Below are 22,386 nucleotides of genomic sequence, written 5' to 3' on the forward strand. Positions count from 1 at the left end.
AGTAACAGGTACAAGAAATTAGGTGCAGTCCTTGGCAGTGCAAAGAGCTAATAAATTAAAAAAAAAGAAGAAACACATAAAAAAAAACTATATAAAAAACACATAACACATAAAACAGTATAAAACAACCCACTCACTCGTCCACATAACAATATTGCACAGTCCTTAAAGTGCACATCCACTGTAGTCAATTCCTCAAAATCAAAATATAACTACTTAATCACTTGTTAAAACTAACTAAAACCGAACTGAAATTATTATTATTTTTAAACTAATTAAAATGAAAACCTAATGAAAACCTAAAAACTATAACAACCCTTTATCCAGTTTGGATATGTTGCCCATCCATTGACACTTGTATGATTCTCTATGTGAGGGCAGTTTTTACGAGGAGGCCATGAACACACCACCAGTCCGGTTCCTGCGGGCGCTCCGTTCCTCATCTTGCACCGACCCGGACTCCATGTTGTTCAGAGACAGCCACGGAGCGAACAAGTGCCCTGGCCGAAAACTCTCACGTTGCAAACTCTTGTGTGTGTGTGTGTGAGAGTGTGTGTGCGAGAAGTAAAGTGTGTGTGTGAGTGTGTTTGTGCGTGTGAGTGTGTTGACCCTCTGAAAGAAGATGGCAGACTACCGGGACGACACCGGAGCTCGAGCCCTGCTTGCATTACAGTCAGCACCGTGCAGCCCTGTGCGTGTCGCGGTGACCTCGCACCTCGGCTACCACCAGCCCTCTCTCGCCCTGTTGGGTCCTCCGCTGATGGACGGCCGCAACGACGGCGGGCTCCGTCCCGTACGCCTCATGTCCCCTCCTCCGCAGGCCCTGGCCAGACTCGAGGGCCGGGACTTTGAGTTTGTCATGCGCCAGAGGACGGTCACCATAGGCCGGAACTCCTCTCACGGCTCCGTGGACATCAACATGGGTCACTCGAGCTTCATTTCACGGCGACACTTGCAGATCATCTACGACGACGCCACCGGCTTCTCCCTCCGGTGTCTGGGCAAGAATGGCGTGTTCGTTGACGGGGTGTTTCAGCGGAGAGGGGCCCCGCCGCTGCCGCTGCCCAGAGAGTGAGTGTGCCCGTCACTTAGCACATAGCTACAGACAGGCTAGTCATGGCAACACGGCGGTTGACTGCTGCAAGTGGCTTGAACTAACTTAGTGTTACTTTTTTATTCATAACACCCATCGGTCAGTTGATGGAGAGAGACCTGTGGAACAAAATCTGAATAATTTATCATAGCGTATCCCACACACGACTCGGATTAAAATAAACATATATGTTTGTATGTCATGAAGATAATCATGAAGGTTGTGTTAACATTGTGGCTTTTTCTAGTTTATAGTGTGGGGGGGGAAACATTCATCCTTACTATTAACTTCAACGACCTCCATATTCAAACGCTGAAAGGGGGATACGCACATTATGACAGGGATACAAAGTTTATCATAACACCCCCCCCCCCCCCCCTATCAACAGCAGCGTGATATGAGACAGCGATCAGTGTAGCCTCGGATTAAAATAAACTTTTATTTTTATAAAATGAAAGGTTGTGTTAACATTAAGCTGTGTTTGAGGTGTTTTTCCAGTTGATAGTGGGAAATGTTCATCCTAACTACTAACTTCAACGACCTCCATATTCAAACGGCTGAAAGGGAGACACACATGATGACAGGGATACAAAGTTTACCACAACACCCCCCTATCATCAGAGCAGCAGTGTGATATGAGACAGAGATGGTTGTAACTTTAACCTCGGATTAAAACACTCGAAGATGTGTCCACTTTAATTCATAATGAGGTCTAAAACAATTATCTCACATCATGTCCGGATGCCGAGTTGGACCCCCCCCCCAGAAAGGGGAAACCTTCACCCCACTTTCTGAGCCAGATTTAGCCATTAGCACATTTAGCTTCACTTGGCCTACCAGCAAGCTATGGTGGCGCTAGCTTTAGGGTTAGCATTTTTATTTTTTATTTTAAAAGTTGATTATGTTGGTTGATGCTTTTGAAAAAATATTTGGACTTTTAAAATACAATTCACGTTTTTCTCTGCTTGTGGTAGGGTTAAATTCTGTCTTACAACTGTTTCGATTAAAGCGATTATGTTGGGAGTGTTAAGAGTTTAAGTGAGTTAGCTGCGGGGCTGTTAGCCGACGTGTCGACGTCACGTAAACATGCATGTAAACAGCTGACAGCTCAATACTAGTGTGTGTGTGAGAGAGTGAGAAAGAAGAGAGATGAAACTGCAGATGTGTGTTGTTGATGATGTTTTGACAAAATGAACCACGTTTTATGTATAAATATAGTTTTCGCCTAAATAATCTGCAGTTTAAATATTTTACCTTCACTTAAACACATTCATTCTTAAAACGTATGTGTGTGTGTGTGTGTGTGTGTGTGTGTGTGTGTGTGTGTGTGTGTGTGTGTGTGTGTGTGTGTGTGTCAATCACATGATGGTATGGGAAAGGGGGGTTGTGCAAATATCTTCATCTCATTGGTTGTCAAAGACTGTTTGGGGGTGTGTCAGGCATTGAGCCGGAAGTGCAGGGCTGAAATGACATCCACATTGCAGGCGCACATGGAGTAAACACAAGACATACATACCAAAGGCCGCTTCCACCATATGCTGTTGCAGCCCAACAGCCTGTCTCAGGATTATGTGGTTAGCTAGAAAACTGTGCTGAGTATTTAGGGATACAATGAACAAGAATTGTTATTATCGATTTAGTTGTTTAATCTATTAAAATAACAGAATAGTAAAAAATGGATGTTAATACATCTCTCAATGTCTTTGTTTTGTCCAACCAACAGTCCAAACCTCCAGAATATTCAGTTTACTGTCGCCGAAGACAAAGAAAATCATAAATATATGGTTTTCTTTGTCTTCTGCAAGCACATTTGTGGCTTTATTGTGTAAATAAATGACAGAAACCATTTTTAAATAATCAAAAAACTTACAGATAGGGGTGGGCGATATGTCAAAAAATATCATGTCACAATTTCTTCAGGCAGGATCACGATCTACGATCTTATCCTGATTCTTAATCATGTTGGTTTACTGTTTTACAAGTTACTGAACGGTGCTGAAACATTATTATCTATCACATAATAACAGAAATTTAATAGGTAGAGTAAGATAACTTTATTGATCCTCCTAGGGGGAAATACAAAATTGACACAACAGTATTCCCAACATACTGTTTGGGAAAAATTTGACCAGTTTTGTCATTTGGCAGCTGTAAAAACACCCCAAATGTCTTACCTTGAAATAACACATTTTTGTTTATTTTTGAGGCTGTTGTGGGCCATATCTATTGACATGGCTTTAATAAGATAGTAGTTATGAGGATTTCTTTTTATGATGTAGCAGTGAAGACTGATGGCTCTAATGGTTATACAATAAACCCCACTGTTCCATTTTTAGTTTCAATAAAATACATTAAAATAATTATTGCTATGTTATATTTTCATGTTTTAGGTAACATCGTACATTTGATATTGTGTGATAGTAGGTGTTTTTCTCCAAAAATTAGTGGTGTAAAACCTAAAAATACACTGTCTCTGCTCTTTGAAACATTAATCAAGGTTTAATCACCCATTTATTGATCAGCTATTGACACTTTCTAAATAGATCTCTGGTTCAAAATTTGATATAGACACCGGATCAAAATTTACCTGGAACATACTACGAGGGTGTAGAATATGAACAGTATGTAAGGGTTAAAAGTGATTTTTTTTTTTTTTAAACAAACAGAAAGCTGAACTGAACTAAAGGCAGATCGTGTAGACATTATAATCTTTTACCATCTAATGTTGTCATATTGCACAACCCCTACTTACACATTGAATTTTCTGTCAGTTTGACTTATAGCAGAGTTAAACCTGGATGCTCTTCAGATCTGTAGTACACCAGTTACTGTATGTGTTCAGTTATCGTCGAACATTTACAGTAGTAAAGATGTTCTCCCCTTTTTTTGGTTTTACAGCTTTGAATCTCATTGGAGTAATTAGGTGATTTGACACTGCCGACACTTAAGGCTTGTATCAACACATCTCCGCAGATTGAATACAGCCGAGTACAAATATAAACACAAAACAGTTGCCTGTTAGCTCCCTTCAAGTCAAGCTTGAGCAGAGGCACCTTTGGCTGAAATTACAGCTTTGAATCTTTGTGGTTTAGTCAGTATCAATTCTCTCCCGTTTTGTCTTTTGTTTACAAAACTGCTCAAACTTCCGTCAGGTTTCACTTGGATGTTGAGTAAACGGCAACTTTCAAATCCTGCCTCAAATTCAGGGTTGGACTGAGGTCTGGTTGCTCCTGGGCATTAACATAGTTGTTTTTAAGCTATTCCTGAGTAGGTTTTTTAGTGATATTAAGGGTCATTGTCTTGCTAGAACAAATCTTTTCCCAAGTTAAAAGTCGTCTTGCAGGCTGCAGCAGATTTTCCTTGCTTTTTTGTGTTTTTCTGTGATCATTTTAATCTCTGCTTTCATAAGCTTATCAAGCATGAAGCATGATGCAGCCACCATCATGCTGCATTTGTGTGTTTTTGATCACCAAATTGCAGAATCTATTTTGATGGCCAAGAAGTATAAATTTGCTTCTATCAGACCATTAAACAGTCTTCTATTTTGTCTAAAGGTTTCCACGTGCCCTCTAAGCAAACCAAGCAAACTCTAGCTGAAAAGTCATGTGAGTTCTTTCAACAGTGGCTTTCTTTTTGGTTCTCTGCCACCCGCACAGCTGGGGCTGCTAAAGGAGATCAGCAGCAGTTGTACGTACTACGTACAGTTCAAAGTCTCCCATCTTGCTATTGCAGCCATGTAGCCACTTCAGAGCTCGATGTTGGCCTGTAGCACTGCTTCTCTTCTCACATGGACACACTTTTCACAGACCTTGTGTTGGATTTTCAGCTGCAGTAGTTCAGGAGACAAGTCAAAGAGAGAAAAGATGGAGCTGTTCTTCCATTATGTTTTTATTCATATCCCCGCTATAACTATCTAAAACTGCTTACAGCACATTTGCGGTCCTGCGTGGATGTTTTCTCTTCATTCGTTACTCTCCACAGGGAGGTCTGAGCCTGAGCTCGGCACCCCTAGAATTAGCCAGGATTTAGTTTCCCTGTTCAAAGACACACTCATCATAGTTGGTCAGATAGGATGGTTACAGTCCCAAAGACTTTACTGCACTGATCCTGTTGCCTGGGAATGTTTTTAAACTATTAACATTAGTCGTTAAGGTTCCCTCGCAAAAGCATTTACTCAATCCTCCACACACATAATTATTTTTAAGAGTTTTGTTAAAGCTTGAACTGATCCATGCTTGTTTTCAGACAGTTGTCCAGACCTGCTGAAAGCTGAAGCCAAGAGGAAATGCTATCGGGTCTTAAGTCAAAACCAGTCTAGTCTTTTTTTTGTGTGTGTCTTTAAGAAAGATGTGGAAAATATGAGTTATATTTATAAAGAAACTCCTGTAGTTCAGGTGCAAGTGTCATTGCTTCGTGATTAAATATTTTTTTACCCCCAATATGTGTAAAAACATAAATTGAAATAGAAAGTTCTTGACCTTGGAAAACAGGATGTACTAATCAAACTTTTGTCTCCACTTTCTCTTCTCTCCTGCCCCCCCCCCCCCCCCCCCCCCCTTCTACTGTCTCCTCCTCCTCCTCCTCCTCCCCCTCCTCTTCTTGGTGCTCTTCCCCTCTAGGTGTATGTTTCGTTTTCCCAGTACAGTCATCAAGATCCAGTTCATGTCTCTCCTGGAGCTTGAGGAGCACAGAGAGAAGGAGCATCCATCTCCTCCCCCTCGCCCGCTCCTGCCCCACATTTCCCCTCTCAAAATCAGCATTCCCACCATGCAGCAGCATGAAGAACACATCAGGGCGTTCGGCTCTCCGCTGCCGTCGCCCACGGGCACCATCAGGTATGGAGAGACCCTTTTGAGACATGAACACCTACAGATGTACAGAAATACACACAAACACAACATGTTGCTGCGTATACATCCACAGGAACTAGTGCTCAGATGCAAGCAGAAGAAGGAAATGTTTTTTTGTTTTTTTTTATATGTACAGCATTTGGTGTTTAAATTAAATGCTAAGCTTCGGTGCATAACTTAAGTTTCCAGATCTGAGTTTAAATAAGTTTTATTTTATATAAACTTCCTTCCTTCCTTCATGAATTATCAGTATTACACCATTTTTACATTTTAGGTCACTTTTTTTAATCATTATTTTAGTAATGGAGGGCCATATCCTCATATACACTCGTGAAATGACCAAGACTTGATTGTTCAATGTTCAAAAACATTCACAATCACTATTTTATAGTCCAGGAAAACATTTTATAGAATATGATGAATGCTTTAATGTTGATTTTGGATTTTTATTTTTATTTTTTTTAATATACACAGGTCAAATTAATTTGCATATATACAAATGTGTATCAGCTGCACAACATTTTAAAAAAGATGCATTTTATCTTCATTTTTGTAAACTGAGAGTCACATTAGGAAAGGTCAGGCTAAAAGAAATGAGTATAAGGTGTTTTTAGAGCTCTCAAAACAAAAAAATGCGTCAAATTTGACCCTGAACAGTGTGTAAGGGTTAACACATTAATAACATGATGTACAGTAGATGAGAGGTTTAGCTTCTCAGTTTGTTTTTAATCTGCTCATATTTGTGTCTCTTCTCTCTCTTTTTTACTCGTGTTCAACTGACCCAAAGGCTAGCAGCCCCCCCCCCCCCCCCCCCCCCCAAAAAAAAAAAACAAAAAAAAACCCACACACCATATCAGCTCATTTTCACTATTACCCTTTTCTGGGTTGAAAGTTAACTCATTAGCTGCTGCGGTGTTTCCTCCGTGCACTCTTAATGAGCTGCGTTAGCACGTTTTTGAAAATCACTGCTCTATAAATGTATACAGCATGTGTCACTGGCAAGTGTGGTGGTGGTGGTGCTGCTGAGCGCGCCCTCTGCTGGCCCCTGTTTGGCATTACAGCACACATCCCCACCAATGTGAGCTTGTGTGTGCATGCCTTATATGGAATGGCTGCAGCTTCGAGGCATTTGATTGGCTATCAGGCAGATTGTTTTGCCTGTAGGCCGTTTTTCCGTCCATTCGTGGTTTCCTTTTCTAAACCCCCCCCCCCCCTCGCACTCAGCCCTTAGCTCCTGTTCTCTCGCACGTGGACGCACACACAACACACACACAGTGAAAGACGCTTTGCCCATACATCTCTCCACCTAACTTTTCACACCGTGGCCTTTTTCGGGCAGATTGTTGTGCCACCTTCCTTAAGAGAACCCCTCGCACAACGGAAGAGTATTAAGTAAAAGCACATAGGAGCACAAACAGTCATCTCACATGGTGGTAAGAGTCACTTTTCCTGTTTGGCAACTTAAATGTCCTGTATACAATAACATTCTTCTCCCCCTGCCAGCGTTCACACGGACTGCTCGCCCTCGTGCTCGAGCAGAGAGGGGGTGAAGCGGTTGTTGTAAGAGTCTCTGGGTGGGTTGGGGTGGGGTGGGGGATGGGGGGTAAAGAAAGGCACACATAACTTTTAATGCTGTTTAAAGTGTGTAGAAATACAGATACGGATATGTTTTCCCTCTTTAAGATGTTCCTGAGCTGTGTTATTCTTTCTCTTCATCTTCATCCATTTTTTTTTCTCCCAACGTTGAGCTTACTGAGACATTTTCAAAACAGAGCCTGCAGCCTGTTTTCTCCAGCCAAAAAATACAAACATATCCTCTCTCTCCCGCTCCCATGTGTGTGTGTTACTCTCTCTCTCTGTATTTGTGCCTCTGCGTTGCCAAAGGCAAATCAAAGCACACTGACTCTCCCAGAAACCAGTGTTTACTTTACTAACAGAAACAGGTGTGTGTTGTATAATAAGTAACTGTTTTTTTCCTGCGTTTGGTCTCTCAACAGCAACAGATAAAAAACCTAGTTAATAATTAACATACTTTTGAGTAGTTTAGCTCATTGTTGTGTGTTTTTTATGATCACTTGTTTCGACCTGAGCTGTAATCATTTTTCCAAACTCAGCTCTTGTGTGTAAGAGAAAGTGCTTCTTAGACTTCAGCACGACATCTTTCACTGATATGTTGAAAAAGATTAAGGATCAGTGATGGGTTTTTTTGTGTTCATGTGGTTTAGTCAAATATAAAGGGGTTAAACATTTTTAAATAAATGTATGAATAACTTGCACACATTCTTTTCTTTGTGGACCCAGCATAAAATGTCTGTTTTTAATCTATTTTGAGAGAATATATTAAGGCTGGGCGATTATGGCAAAAATCAAAATCACAATTAATTGAACTTTTAACCTCTGACGATTAATGAACGATTATCTCCGCCCTTGATGAACAATTATGTATTTTCACAGTTTCTTTTGTTTTGTATTTTACACTGCTGCCCTCACACCATATTTTCGCACATGAGTATCTTTAGGGAGTGAAAATAATGTTTTAAGGTGTGACGCTGTGGTTAATGTCTAGTTTACTTGATTAGAACTATGAAAAGATCATGGTTTGGGTTGAAATGATCACTGGAAACAAGTTTTCAAATTCCTTAAAGATATGCAACCTTTACTGTCATGGCAACAGTGAACACCACGATAAATTGACATGAGCAAGATTAAGTCGATTAGAGTTTTTTAAATGTTGGTTTGGATTATTTTTCGATTAATTGCCCAACCCTAGAATATATTAGAGGATTATGGCAACATTTCTAAGTGGTGGAACCATAAAAACTTATTGCACAGATTTAAAGTGAAAGAAAATACATATGTATATTACACATAAAAGTACAATGACCACATTACAGCCCAAAGCATATCATCCCCTTACCCCTATACACAGCAAATATATAAATATGTGCTTAGTTTTGGGATGACCAAGGGTCTGTTTGACTGGGCTTTCAGTCAAAGGATATACATGACCTGTTTACATTTGTAACGCACATCTCCTGGAATCAAATCAAGTTAATATTGACAGATCGTCTGTCTATTCTTTTAGAGCATGTTTACGTACCCAGAACGAGACGGACACATAAATTCTGCTTTGTATTTGTCCAAAACCTTTACCCGAGAGTAAAACAGGTTCACCAAAGACTTAAAAACACTTTTAATTTCCAGTTTTCTGGAATGACCAGTATCAGTAATGATTAAATTAATTGTCTTATTTCTTTCAACTAAAGCCATTAACGCAGACTCTCTGATTACTTCCAGTGTTCCTAATTCCTGTCCGGCCAGTCCACGAGGGGCAGGGTCATCGGGGTACCGCTATGGACGCAACGTGACCTCTGACCTCCAGTTAGCAGCTGAATATGCTGCCAAAGCTGTTTCCGAGCAGAGACGAAGCATTGTTGAACATAGAGGCGGGGGAAGTGAGCAAAGAGGGGAGTCGGCTGGTGGTGACAGCCCCAAGGTGAAGATCCAGTAACATTTCCCCAAAAGAATAGAAAGAAGTATTTTAATTGGCAGCTTTGAAACTGGTTGCTTGTACAGTATGTGCTGCTGTGTGGATGTGCATATATTTATACTGGTGTGATTTTTTTTTTTTTTTTTGTCCAGGATGAGTCAAAGCCACCTTATTCCTATGCACAGCTGATAGTGCAGGCCATCTCTTCTGCCCCGGACAAGCAGCTGACTCTTAGTGGCATCTACGCCCACATCACCAAACACTACCCTTACTATCGCACCGCAGACAAAGGCTGGCAGGTAGGTTTCTCTTTCTTGAACTAGGGCTGGGCAATAAATCGATATTGCGATACTTTATAGATTTTGAATATCGTTATAATTTTCTTCAGGGTCCATTTTACCTTCATTCAAACGTGCGTCCATTAACAAAACAAACTGATTTTATTTCACCTTCTTCCAGAACTCAATCAGACACAACCTGTCGCTCAACCGTTACTTTCTGAAAGTGGCCCGCTCTCAGGACGAGCCCGGGAAAGGGAGTTTTTGGCGCGTTGATTCCGCCTCCGAGAGCAAGCTGGTAGAGCAAGCCTTCAGGAAACGACGGCAAAGAGGGGTGGCTTGCTTCAGGACGCCCTTCGGACCCCTCTCCTCCAGGTGAGTTGCCGTGACCTTCGGCTTGCATGTGTGTGCGCAGACTCACGATAGGTGCTCTTTCTTTCTGATTTGACTCTGTTAACCCCGTCTCCCTTCTTTCCGCTTCTACCCCCGGCTATCATTTGATTGGATAGAACAAAGTAAGTCTAATTTCTAGGTTATTCTATTCAGCAGAAGGTACTGGCAAGTGGAGGGGCTCTACGTGTTAGCAGTGGTCTCCTGATGCGTTAATTGTTTCCTGCCTTCATTTTCTTGTTTTTCAGGAGTGCCCCTGCATCTCCGACCCATCAGGGACTTCTTTCTCCTCCATCCAGCGGGCTTCAGACTCCTGAATGTTTGAGCAGGGAGGGCTCTCCTATCCCTCACGACCACCACGAACAGCTGGCCAACAAACTGGCATCTGTACCTGAGTATAGGTACTCTCAAAGTGCCCCAGGTGAGAATGAACACAGACTAATTGAATACAAAATACACTTTTATATCCACTGTCAAACAACTGACACACACTGTGTGTGTCCCTCTGTGTAGGATCTCCAGTCAGTGCTCAGCATGTCATCATGGCAGCACCCCCTCACCCATCGGTCCTGCCCGCAGGCCTGGGAAAAGCACTTGCTTTAGTTCCAGGTGGCGGCGGCCAAATCCAGCCCATCCACCTGCTCCAGAACTCCACTCAGCCCTCTGTCACCATGCTGCGGGTGGTCACCAGCGCTCCCCCACCCTGCAACCCTCCCAATGGGTACAGCGCCCCCTCTGTTGGCACTTCTTTGCCAGGACTGCAAGGAGCAGGGGACAGCAACAGTGAGCTCAGAGGTACAGCTATGGGGGAATCTGTTTTATGATGATTATTACAGAAGTCATCCTGCTTATCCCCATTTTGTACTATCTAAAGCTGTTGTGGGGTTGCTTTTAGCTCCCACACATTTTATTAGCCACATTAATACCAAATTCTCACATTCAAGTATTTATATGTCAATTTTAAACATGTCGAAGGTTTAGTATAATTGTTTTTCATTAGCCCTTACATACTGTTCAGGGTCAAATTTAACCCATTTTTACAAATGAGAGCTATAAAACACCCTAAACACATTTCTTTTAGCTGGATTTTTCCCTAATGTGGCGCACAGTATTAGGCTTTACACGATCAGCATTTTTGGGGCCAATCACTGATCACCGATTAGTGAGTTTAAATAAACCGATCACCGATCCGATCACGTGAGGGAGCAATATGTGTATTTAAATAACTTGTTAATTTACTGTTTACTGACTATAAACAAAAGTATTCTCAAGCATTTTCCCCAATGTTTAACAATCAAGGTAGCGTGGATCAAAGTATGCCAGCAAACGTTGCAATGCCGGGTTCTCCACAATATTTAATGGCAGGTCGGCCAGCACGATAAACTCCATGAGTTTCCTTCAATCAATCAATCAATCAATCTTTATTTGTATAGCGCCAAATCACAACAAAGTTATCTCAAGGCACTTTACACATAGAGCAGGTTCTAAACCGAACTCTTCAGGTTTTAATTTTAAAGAGACCCAACATTCCCACATGAGCAAGCACTTAGCGAGAATGGCAAGAAAAAACTCCCTTTTAACAGGAAGAAACCTCAGGCAGAACCGACACGACCGACATGTTTGTTTGAATCTGACAGCTAATGATTCAAGATTCACAAACCTTCATTGTCTGTCACATCGTGACAGGGCTCAAAACTAGCTGTCAGATTCAAACAAACATGTCGGTGGTGTGGAACTTCTTTGGAGTAAATGAGACAGATAAAACACAAGCCATCTGCAATCTATGCAATGGGAGCATCTGCAAAAAGTTTCAACACGACAATGACGACACTGATCAGATCGGCGAATTAAGACATTACAGCCGATCTCACAAATTGAATAAAATGCAAAATATCGGCCGATCCGATATAGCCGATCAGATCGTCAGAAAGCCTACACAGTATACAAAAATGGAAATAAAATGCATCTTTTTTTGTGTGCAGCTGATACACATTTTTATATATGCAAATGTAAACATTCAAAAAACACCATTCAAATATGTTGTATTCTTCATATTGTATAAAAATGTCCTCCTAGGCCATAAAATAGTGATTATGAATGTCTTTTTTCTTTAAATAAATAGAATGCATTATCTGACAGCTTCATTGAGGATTAAACAAACATTTATTAATGATTGATGGGGAGTTTATAAGTCCGAATATGAACAGTATGTAAGGGTTAATGTGAAAATGTGTTATCCAAATCAAACTACAGGTCGATCCACACCATGTGTCACTTAAAGCGCTCTATAGGGACACGCCACACGTCTGTTTACTGTGACACACTGCAGACTGAGAGACAACACTAGTCTCCTGCCTGTGTTTGCACTTGTCACCTGTTTCTTTGTGTGTTCTCACTCCAATCCAGAGGATGGTAATGTCGTTACCATGGCTACACATGTGAGCAGGTTAGAATCAGAAGAGTCTTTATTGTCATTGTACATGTACAAAGAAATTGAAAGCAATCCTTATTCTGCCATTAGTAACGAGGAAAGAAGGTGCTTATAAAAGAATAAAATAAATGAGTAATTAATTCCACTCGCTGTTGTCAATATTGCACGATTCCCCTTAAAAAGATGATCAAAAGAACAGATATATATTTCATTTTCCTTCAGCTCAGCACAGTGTCAGCAGCTCTTCACCAGTGAACATGTGGATCACGGTTTAAGGATTCATTATAATCCAGCCAGCATGTGCACATCCATATTAGTTTGTTAGTTTTATGATAACATGTTTGAATTGTTTAATGTGTTTCCTTCAGAAGCCCAGCTGAACAGAGAGCGGGTGATTCAGACGGTGGACAGTGCGGTGCAGGGCGGGGATGGACGCAACCTGGGCCCTGGTTTACATCAACTTCCTGTTCGTGCTGTAACCCAGAATGGAAAACACACCACTGCTGCTGTTGCCACAGCAACTAGCCTTGCTAATCCCTCTGGTATATATATTTCTTCCTTTTGCAATCACTTCATACAAATTGACCAGTTGTATTAAATACTACAGGGTAATTACTTTTTACCAGTAAAAATGGGACAAAATAAAATGTAGTTTAGTGCCATTGGACGGCTGTGACTCAGGAGGTAGAGCGGTCGTTCCATTCCCAGCTCCTCCAGTCCGCATGTGGATGTGTCCTTGGGCAAGATACTTAACCCCAAATTGCTCCCGATGCGCCAGCAGTGTGTGAATGTGTGTGAATGGTTAGTTTCCCTTGTGACGAGCAGGTTGGCACCCTGCGTTTTAGCCCCTGCCATCAGTGTATAAATGTGTGTGAATGTGACATGTAAGGTAAAAAGCGCTTTGAGTGGTAAAAAAGACTAGAAAAGCGCTATATAAGTACAGTCCATTTACTATTGTCTTTTAAAAGACAATAGGCTCTTCTAAAACAGGCTTAAAAACATGTTTATATATTTATGTACGTTAGGCTATATACAGGGTTTCTGCTGGGCCTTAAAAAGTCTTAAATACATCCATATGTTGCATACTAGGTCTTAAATTACATTTAGTTAAGTTTTAAATATGTACGTTCATTTATAGCTTCCTCTGTCGCCTTTTTTGTTGTTGAGAAATGCGTTGGTGGGATTCACAGTTAGATCTGTGTGTTGTAGTTCTTTCTGAAGGATGCGATTTTCCTTATTTTTTCGTACTTAAATTTAATTCCTAATGGTCTTAAAGAGATCTTAAAATGTCTTAAATTGAACTTGTTCAAACCTGCAGAAACCCTGTATATATGTTTTTATATGTTTGATTTCTTTAATGCTGTAGCACTTTGTGATTCATTGCAAATGAAAAGTTGAATACAAATGAAATACATTATTATCATTATTATTATTATTATTATTATTATTATTATTATTTACCAAACAATTTGGTCACATTCACAGTAGAAACTGACTCCACCTCTCTCCTCTCCTCTCCAGGCCTGAGTAGTCCTCTGCAGATCTTGGCTGCTCAGGCCTCTAGTTCCCCTCCCGTGCTGGTGAGCAGACAGCCCAGTGCAGAAACCTTAGCCGAGCAGCCAGATGAGCCCCAGGCTAAGCGGCTGAAGATGGAGGACGAGGGAGGGACTGAATCTGCTCCGCATCAAGTCACACCTGCCCAGCAGCCTGTTATCGTTGCCATGACATCACAAACCCACGACCATAGGAAGTAAAACCCGGGGCTTCTTACAGGTACCTAACGGACAGCCTCCTTATCATCCCCTAACTGCTTCGCCTTTTATACTCATTTGATATGACTGCAGCCGACACGGCCAAAAACAATGTACAGGCAGCCTCTCTCAACAGAAGGGAATTTAATCACGAGGATCGTATATTTTGGTCAGAAATAGATGAAAAACTTTCAAATGTGTACTGAATTTAAAAAAAACAATTTTTTTCCAGGATTTTTCAGCTTTACAGTCTTTTTAAATGTAATCCATTATTCACTGACAGCACAAACAAGTAAGGACATTAAGCTTGTGAGAGCATTATGCATATTAAAATCACTTCAGCACTACTTATTCGATGTGAACGGTGGAGGATATCTCAGATACAACCTTTCCTCTAGTTGATGGATCAGAAGCATCGGTTATTTTCACTCTCCAGGCCAAAGAACCCTCCTCATTTCTGATCAGATGTGTGTGTTCGGAGATTTGAACGGCCTACATTTACAGAGGGAAGCTGTGATGATCATAGAGTTGATATATTGTGTAGTTAAATTTGTGGACAGTGTGGTAGAGAGGGCTCAGCTGCATATCCTCATATACCAGGTGGATGGGGCTTGGGAGACTGTTAAGAATATGATTGTACTCCTCATGAGGCAGTCCTTGCAGAATAAAGTGGGAGAAGAAATCAGATTTTCTCTCTTCAAAAAAAAAAAAAGAAAAGATGTTTATTTTTTAAGGCCAAGACCAGAATGTGAGTTCTCTCTTCTTCTTGCCTTCTTTGTAAAAGCACTCTTTTTAAAAAAAAAAGAAAAAGAAAAGAAAAGGGGGTTGAGTCTTTTTTTTTGAAGAAGAGAAATCCAGGAATAACAAGAGTTCAAACCAGCAGTTTGCAGTTCTCGCTTCACTTCAGCTCGGCTCGGCTCAGTTCGGTTTATCAGTATGAAGCTCCTCAGATTCAGGATATTCTGGGCGATTTGGCAGCAGATTTGCAGGGAAGAAGGGCAAAAAAAAAAAGAAGAAAAAAAAAAGAGGGCAACTATTTGGAGTTGACTGAAGTGGAGCTAACCTAATGTAGACAAACTGATTGTTGTTTTTAATTTTTTTTTTCTTGTTTCAGTAGTGGTGAGAGGAGAAATGAAACAGCCTGTGCGTACAGTTTTGTTTGTTTGTCTTTAGCACAGAAAAGCATTATTGTAATAATCCTTAAAGCCTTAAATATTTCTACTTTTTTTTTTTGTCATATTATTTTAACCTTTAGAGAGCTTTTTTTTTTTTTTTTTAGAAAGTTAACACAGCGCTTTTCTTTAATAGTACACACGATCAGCGACACTACAGCGGTGACAGTTACGTTGCATCAGTAGAACTCGTATCAGTTTTATCAGAGGAAGGGCGGGACCAACACACGACCACGAAAAACTTCATCTGCTCTCGTCTTTTTTCTTTCTTTCTTTCTCTCCGCAAGGTACTTTTCTTTTCACACCTTTTTTTCTACTCTCTGCTCCTCATTCTTTTGCTTTCACTTCTCCCTCAAGTCAATTACCCTATTTTTTTCTCCCCCCTTTCTCCCAATCTACCTCTTTCCTCCCTCTCTCAGTCTCCAGAGGCATCAAGCTGTTGGCAATTCCTGTCACAGACACTGCCTTAATTAGATATTCTTCAGCACTTCCCCCCTCACCCCCCCCTCTCTAATCTCTCGTTCTCAGTCTGCCTTTAGCTTTTCTAAATGTCCTCACACAGGCCTCATTTTTAGCTGGCAATCAGGCACAATTTGCGCAAGATTTCAGTGATTGTTGTTGCACATTATTAGAAAAAAAAAAAAAAAAAAGATGCGTAATGATTGTATGCTGCTCTATCTGCTAAATGACAAAAGCTATTTAGAAGGTATTTTTTCTTATTTTTTACAAAGAAAAAAGAAAAAATATTTTGCTATATGTAAAAAAAACCCCAGCTGTCATCAATACGTAAAACATTCTGGAAATAGAGAAGTATATGTATTTTTAAATGTTCCTGTTTTTGTGATTTGTTAAAAATGTGTAGCACAAATTAAATTCCTCATTGACTTAAAATATTCTGTCGTCTTCTTTCATGTTGACCACCTGTGAGTCATGTTGGGGGTTTTTTAAAGAAGAAAAATGCAATTATTCAACAATCTTTATTCATAAGTACCACCGTCCTTAACAGTATAAATAATGACATGCATGAGAGAATTAGCATCGATTTCATACAAACTTTTTTCTTTTTTTTTTTACTGCAAAGTCACGAACAGAATCAAAAGTTGAGAGTAAAACAAAACTGATGGAAAGGAAGAAACAGGGCTCACACTGAAAATTTGACCAGTGTCTGAAGAATAATAAAGAACAAACTAAACAGTGCAACAATAAGAAACAGAAACAAGTGTCAAATATTAGTGCTGAAACATTTTAAACCATTAATTAATTAGTCAAATCTACATTTTCAGCAGGTTACATTTTCCCAAATGTGAAGACTCTCCTGCTTTCATCTTCGTTCATAGCATTGTACATTAAATCTCTTTGGGGTTTTTGGTCTCTTGGTTTAACAAAAACAAACAAGCTTTGGGGAAATGTTCAGGTTTTTTTCCTGACATCTGACACACTGAGCTAATAATTAAGTAGAAGAAGAATTAATAGATTAATAATTGAAAACAATTTAGTGGCACTTCTTGTCAGGATTAAAAACTTCCTCAAAATCTTTCTACAGAAGGGTTTGTGCTGCGTTCATGTCTCATCAGCGGTATCTTAATTACAAGTTGTAAACATGTAATTAAGTGTTAATGTCAGCATCCAAATTCTAATTATGACTAGGAAACTCCAATATATCCCACATGGTACTTTATAATGCCCAAAATGAGTGAAAACAAAACTATGGACGCCTCATATCAACCAGAGATTGTTGTTTATGTATTCAAACACAAATTTAATTAATATGGTCTTATTAGCAGGTCTTTTAATCCTCAAGTGACCAACTCTGTAATTATACAAAAGTCTTGATGATGAGAACGCTCACACATGACGTCTCAAAGGAACGCTGCTCCTGATGAGGTGATGTAGGCCAGTGGCTCCCAAACTTTAACAACACAACCCCTTATTTATAAAAGATTTTCACTCATGGATCCCTTTCCTTTCTGCTGAGCATCTGAGAAACTTGCGAGCAATAAGGTGTGCTGCATTACTAATAATGACCAGCAACTGCATTGTCATTAACTGAGGTGTTACTGCATATTACACATTTTTAATACAGTGATTTTAATGTTTTTTCTTTTTTTTTTTTTTTTTACTTCCTTTCAATATATTTGAAAACCTTAAAAACATCAAACATAAGTCATGTAAATGTCACATAAATTTAAAGCTGGGGTAGGCAGTTTTCTCAAAAAGGCAAAAAAAAAAAAAAAAATCCAGAATAATTTGAAAGTACAGCCACTCACCACTCTGTCCTAAACCCCCTCCCACCAGACGCTTCATACAGTTTTTACTACTGCACACACTCACTCATATACAACAGAAAATCTGGAGGCCAGGCGAGTGGTGGGATACCGACAGAAGGTGACAAGACTGCATGAAAAAAAGAAGAAGGAAATAATCAACAAAAAGCAGAATGAAAAGAAACGTGCGGTCATCGGACTACTGCCTGGACAGTACGTAGTCTTTTATGTATCACTGCAGCTTCAGGTCGGATACTGACCCGTCTGGCTATCAGTTCAGCTCTCTGGCGTTGACTGAGGTGGTTTTCGAGGCGGACAATGAAAGAGTGCACAAATACACACAGGTAAGTAGGCAGGTAGGCCATCCAATCATTTCATTTGGCCCACATGAAACGATTACAGGCTTCAGGCAGCTACAGATAAAATATTTTTTTGTGGCAGATTATTTGATTTATTGATTCTTGTCTGGATGTAAAGAGAATTTCAACATATATAACAAAGTAAACTAGGCAATAAACTTGCCTACCCTTGCTTTAAAGTGGTAAATGTTATTAAAAATGCACAATAAAAGTAGAAGGACACACAGAAATTTGGCTCGTCCTCAAGGCGCGTCCACAGTGGGAACTGCTAATCCATGGCGTCCCAGGGGAGCGCTACAGAGCTGAGGTCAGAGGAGAAAAGGCCGAATGTAGAGCTGGCGAAGCATGGCTTTTTCTCTCGGTGACCTCAGCTATTCATTAAGGACTTTTTCAAAGGTGACCTGTTCAGACAATGTTCAAGCTGTAAGAACTGTGAAATTGGGGTTCATAAATTAAAAACAATACCGTAAAACTACACAACTAATAAATAGTTTTTTTGGTTTCATTTCAGATTTCAGCTTTCTTTTTTTCCATCAGTATTGGTTTTAGTGTTTTCTGACCAACATACATCGTATCTCAGGGGAAAGAAATGATTTGAGTTGTCTTTCTAATGCAGTTGCTCTTTTAAATGTCCAAACAAATATGTGACCCAAGTTTTAAATATTTACAAAAAAACTTTACACCCTCAGTCCAGATACATACAGAACATATTCACAACAGAAGTGATTGTACACATCTGGGTTGTGCATCAGAAGCTCTGACGTTAAAGCGTGATGATCGGGTAATTAATAAATACATTTTTAAAAAAGTCAAACAACAGTCCTCGACAGTTCATCTTTCTTTTTTTTTCCAGAGGAGGTAAAAGTTCAATGATGAGGTTTAATGTGAGAACAGAGAGCTGGGTTTGGCATTCTCGCTTCCTCTGCCTCTCTCGCCCACTCTTCCGGTACAAAAGTCAAAACATTCATACACACAACGGTTCGGTCCGTTAAGTCGACAGTGATAGTGCTTTGGGAGTCGCAAACAAACAAGCTTTATAAAACATTCCTCTCTAAAAGCACCATGTGAAACATCCATGGCTCACAGAGGCTGCGTTGACTTGTTTGTTTTGCGAATGCTTTTAGAGTCATAAAAGTAAGTTTTCGGTTTCGGAGTTGCTTCGTCTGATAGCAGGGAAGCTCTTTTACCATGCTACTTGATGTCTGAATTACCGATACAAATTATTCTACAATACGGGTGGAAAAAAGTCGAATGTGTACACATGCTCCAAGGGGCTGACTGATGAGAAATTAAAAACCCAACAATCTACTGTGCTTTAAACCCCGTCAGACTGCATACTGGCTGGTTAGACCTCGCCCACCTTCGAGCGCTGATTAATTAGGCAACTTTCCTCGCAGCGCGCTCCCTTTGATGTTGCAGTGGGTTACGGATTCTGTCTGTCACACAAACCCGGCAGGAGCCACTGTTAGGGGAAGCGCGTCTGGCAGCTGTGGAGTGGAGTCATGGAGCGTTATCTCCAGTTTGATTGCTTGGCTTTGTGCTGTGCTAACACTAGGATTCACATTCATATTTCATGCGGCGTATGTACGCATGGGAGTGTGTGTTTGTGTTTACCCTGTTCCTCAGTGCACACTTCTGTATCTCTTGTTGTCTCGCTGTCCTCATGTCCCACGTCGTGTGGTGCATTTTTGTTTTGTTTTTTGGTCGGGGCAGCGGCGCTCGGACAGGATCAACAAGAGGAGGCACTGATCTTCTCTGAGACCTCCGGGTCGGACTTGGCTACCAGGAAACGTAGCCGACCTCCTCCCAGACGAATCAGATCCACCGCGCTGTGTGGAGCAGACAGGATGAAGTTGAGAGAGAGGAAGTGCAGGTAGAGAAACACAGAGTCTAGTTACACAGAGCTCAGCAGAGACGGGGAGGATGGAGGAGCGTCACTGTCTGGCTCTGCACCGATCAATCAAAGTAATCAATCAGCTTAAGAGGCTGACAGAGATGGGTATGGTTAACATTTGGGAAAGACTGCTCACTCTGTCATCAGTGTCAATTTCACCTGCTAGTATCATAAATCTCCATCAGCGCACTGTCACGGTCACAAAAAAACACCTTACATACCTCTGGTAGTCCGCTCCTATCAGACTGGTCCCGTTCACAGCCAGGATCCGGTCTCCGATCCTCAGTCTGCCGTCAGAGGCAGCCGGCCCGTCGGGTATCAGAGTCCGGATGTAAATGCCTGGAGCGTTGAGAGGGGTGTGCTGCAGGAGGGAAAAGTGTGTACATAAATTAGTTTAGCATCCGGTAAAACTGATTTATACTATTTATCATTTATTAATTATTTATATTAAATGTTATACATCTGCTGTGGAAAATACAGATTGTTTATTGGCTGGCAAGTGTCTGTTTGGGTGTCCTGCTTCAGAGTTTTAACGGTTTGGTTGAACCACTTTTCAAAATCAGCGACCAGGGGTATATTAAACTTCAGGTAACCATAGCAACAGTGCCACTGCTTTGTGCTAGGGGTATTGTGCAAGACAGCTGCCTTGGCATGGGGTAAACTAACAAAAAAACACTAAATACAGCTTCTCGTTGCCTTTGATAAATCACTGTAACACACTGCAAGGTTTCCTGATGAAGAAATGTAACAGACTTGGCAGAGAAATACCTCCTTGCTTTGCATCTCATTTGTAAATGTCCTCTGAAAGAACCAATAGTCATTCTTGAAATATCAAATATCACTTTATATCAGCATTTTGGTTTTCATTATTTGGTCAAATACTGTCGTATCACTGGTCTTTTATATTTATGGGTAGCAACCTGCCTATTTCATCGAGACAAAAACACACAGTTGAGGCCGGGATGGGAAAGGTAAGACAGATGTTTTTGAACTGGTATAACTGTGTAGTGTCTACTCACCAGGCCGTCTATGAGTCCCATGCCTAGTCCGTAGGGTCCTTTGTCCAGTTCCACTACAAACACCACACACAAGTCATCAGGAAGGGGAGGGGCGCCAGGGGAGGATACAGGGAAAGGAAACTCACACCCACTAATACACCCTGCAGAGGACACGGACAGCCAAATGCACAAACACACACACACACATACACACACAGGGTCTTGCTATGGGGTTGGACAAACATGACAGGAAGAGTTTGTTTGCTGTGCAGAAGACACACACAAAGAGGTACTGGGACATATAAGACGCATGCACAGGTGCAGATACACAGCTAATCTGACACGCAAACATGTGCTTCTTACAGGAGCCTGCAGATGTCACACTCACTACATTGTAAAAACAGTATGATGCTGAGATGCTGCTTCATGTGAGAAATAGAGATGACCAATCTGTTCAGGCATTTTAACAGCAGAACTGCACTGAGACTCACACTATTTTTTAAAAAGGTGAAGTTTTAAGCTGCATTAATCAATTTTTTGTAAAGTGTGAAACAACTACAAAACAAGCTAAAAGATACACAGTTATGCTGTATTATGAACTTCTAAAGTACATTTAGCAAGTAATTTCCTGCTTCCACATCCGATGGACGGAGAGCAACATTATCTTCTATTTGAGTATCTGACTATGATGACTGTACACCTTATGATAAATCTCATTTTAGCTCTGCTTTGGTCTCCCAAGCCCTGAGAAAAAATTGTGGGTATTCAGCTGATAGACGATTAACTTTCTTCAACACTCATTGCTAAGTTTGTCTGCCTGCTATTTGCTGCTGGGCAGATAACATAAAGTGGGTTTATCACAGCTGTTTCCTGAATAAAAGCTGTGATAGCGGCTGCCTGCTGCTGGAAAAGGGACTTGATGGGAGCGGTGAGACTAAACTTAACATGCTGTAAATTTATGGGCTGTAAAATGAAAGCAAAAGAAGCTAAAAATCTATTTGGAGCTGCAGAGTTATAGTAGGTGATAATTCTCTCCCGTTCACATTACAAAATATTGATAAAGAGCTTTGAGTGAATTTCAGTCTAGTTTTGTGCAGTCTTTATTAACATATTTCTTTGATGAAATTTCTCTGAGTGGACAAACAAGAAAGATAGAGACAGAGACTGAAACACTTTCTATCAGACTTTGACTGCGACACTATCAACTTAAATATTTTGTGAAATTCACTTGTCACTTTTCTTTTAGATAAATTTTCTTCTAGTTAGATGGGAGATCGATAACTAACGTTTGAGTGAAGTACTGAGCTTGACTGGGAGGCAGTTTGCGTAGCTTAGCATTATGAAAGCTGGAAGTTAAAAAGTATGGTAAGTATGTGATGTGTAAAACTGATACTTCTGCAGTGTGTACTGTATATA

The 22,386-nt window shown here is 40.6% G+C and overlaps 2 protein-coding genes across 4 annotated transcripts in view; one reads left to right on the top strand and one right to left on the bottom strand.

Annotated features, from left to right (window-relative positions):
• The window catches only part of foxk1 (forkhead box K1), a 22,755-nt gene continuing 369 nt past the window's right edge, over nucleotides 1-22,386 (top strand). Inside the window, exons 1-10 of one of the 3 annotated variants that reach the window (XM_062434309.1) lie at nucleotides 1-1,071; nucleotides 5,713-5,928; nucleotides 9,241-9,439; nucleotides 9,586-9,732; nucleotides 9,893-10,086; nucleotides 10,350-10,522; nucleotides 10,615-10,896; nucleotides 12,901-13,074; nucleotides 14,054-14,305; nucleotides 17,620-18,059. In XM_062434309.1, the coding sequence (XP_062290293.1) occupies nucleotides 623-1,071; nucleotides 5,713-5,928; nucleotides 9,241-9,439; nucleotides 9,586-9,732; nucleotides 9,893-10,086; nucleotides 10,350-10,522; nucleotides 10,615-10,896; nucleotides 12,901-13,074; nucleotides 14,054-14,286 (2,067 nt within the window). In that variant the 5' untranslated portion in view covers nucleotides 1-622 and the 3' untranslated portion in view covers nucleotides 14,287-14,305; nucleotides 17,620-18,059. Of the gene's footprint in view, nucleotides 1,072-5,712; nucleotides 5,929-9,240; nucleotides 9,440-9,585; nucleotides 9,733-9,892; nucleotides 10,087-10,349; nucleotides 10,523-10,614; nucleotides 10,897-12,900; nucleotides 13,075-14,053; nucleotides 16,341-17,619; nucleotides 18,060-22,386 lie in introns of those variants that run through there. The other 2 variants (XM_062434301.1, XM_062434292.1) reach the window with 2 other exon arrangements.
• The window catches only part of radil (Ras association and DIL domains), a 27,221-nt gene continuing 23,703 nt past the window's right edge, over nucleotides 18,869-22,386 (bottom strand). Inside the window, exons 18-20 of the mRNA XM_062434267.1 lie at nucleotides 20,992-21,131; nucleotides 20,194-20,333; nucleotides 18,869-19,907 (exon numbers count right to left, since the gene is read on the bottom strand). Of these exons, the coding sequence (XP_062290251.1) occupies nucleotides 19,808-19,907; nucleotides 20,194-20,333; nucleotides 20,992-21,131 (380 nt within the window). The 3' untranslated portion in view covers nucleotides 18,869-19,807. The remainder of the gene's footprint in view (nucleotides 19,908-20,193; nucleotides 20,334-20,991; nucleotides 21,132-22,386) is intronic.

Source organism: Scomber scombrus, chromosome 2 (assembly GCF_963691925.1).
Source record: "Scomber scombrus chromosome 2, fScoSco1.1, whole genome shotgun sequence".
In the NCBI taxonomy this organism is placed as follows: Eukaryota; Metazoa; Chordata; class Actinopteri; order Scombriformes; family Scombridae; genus Scomber; species Scomber scombrus.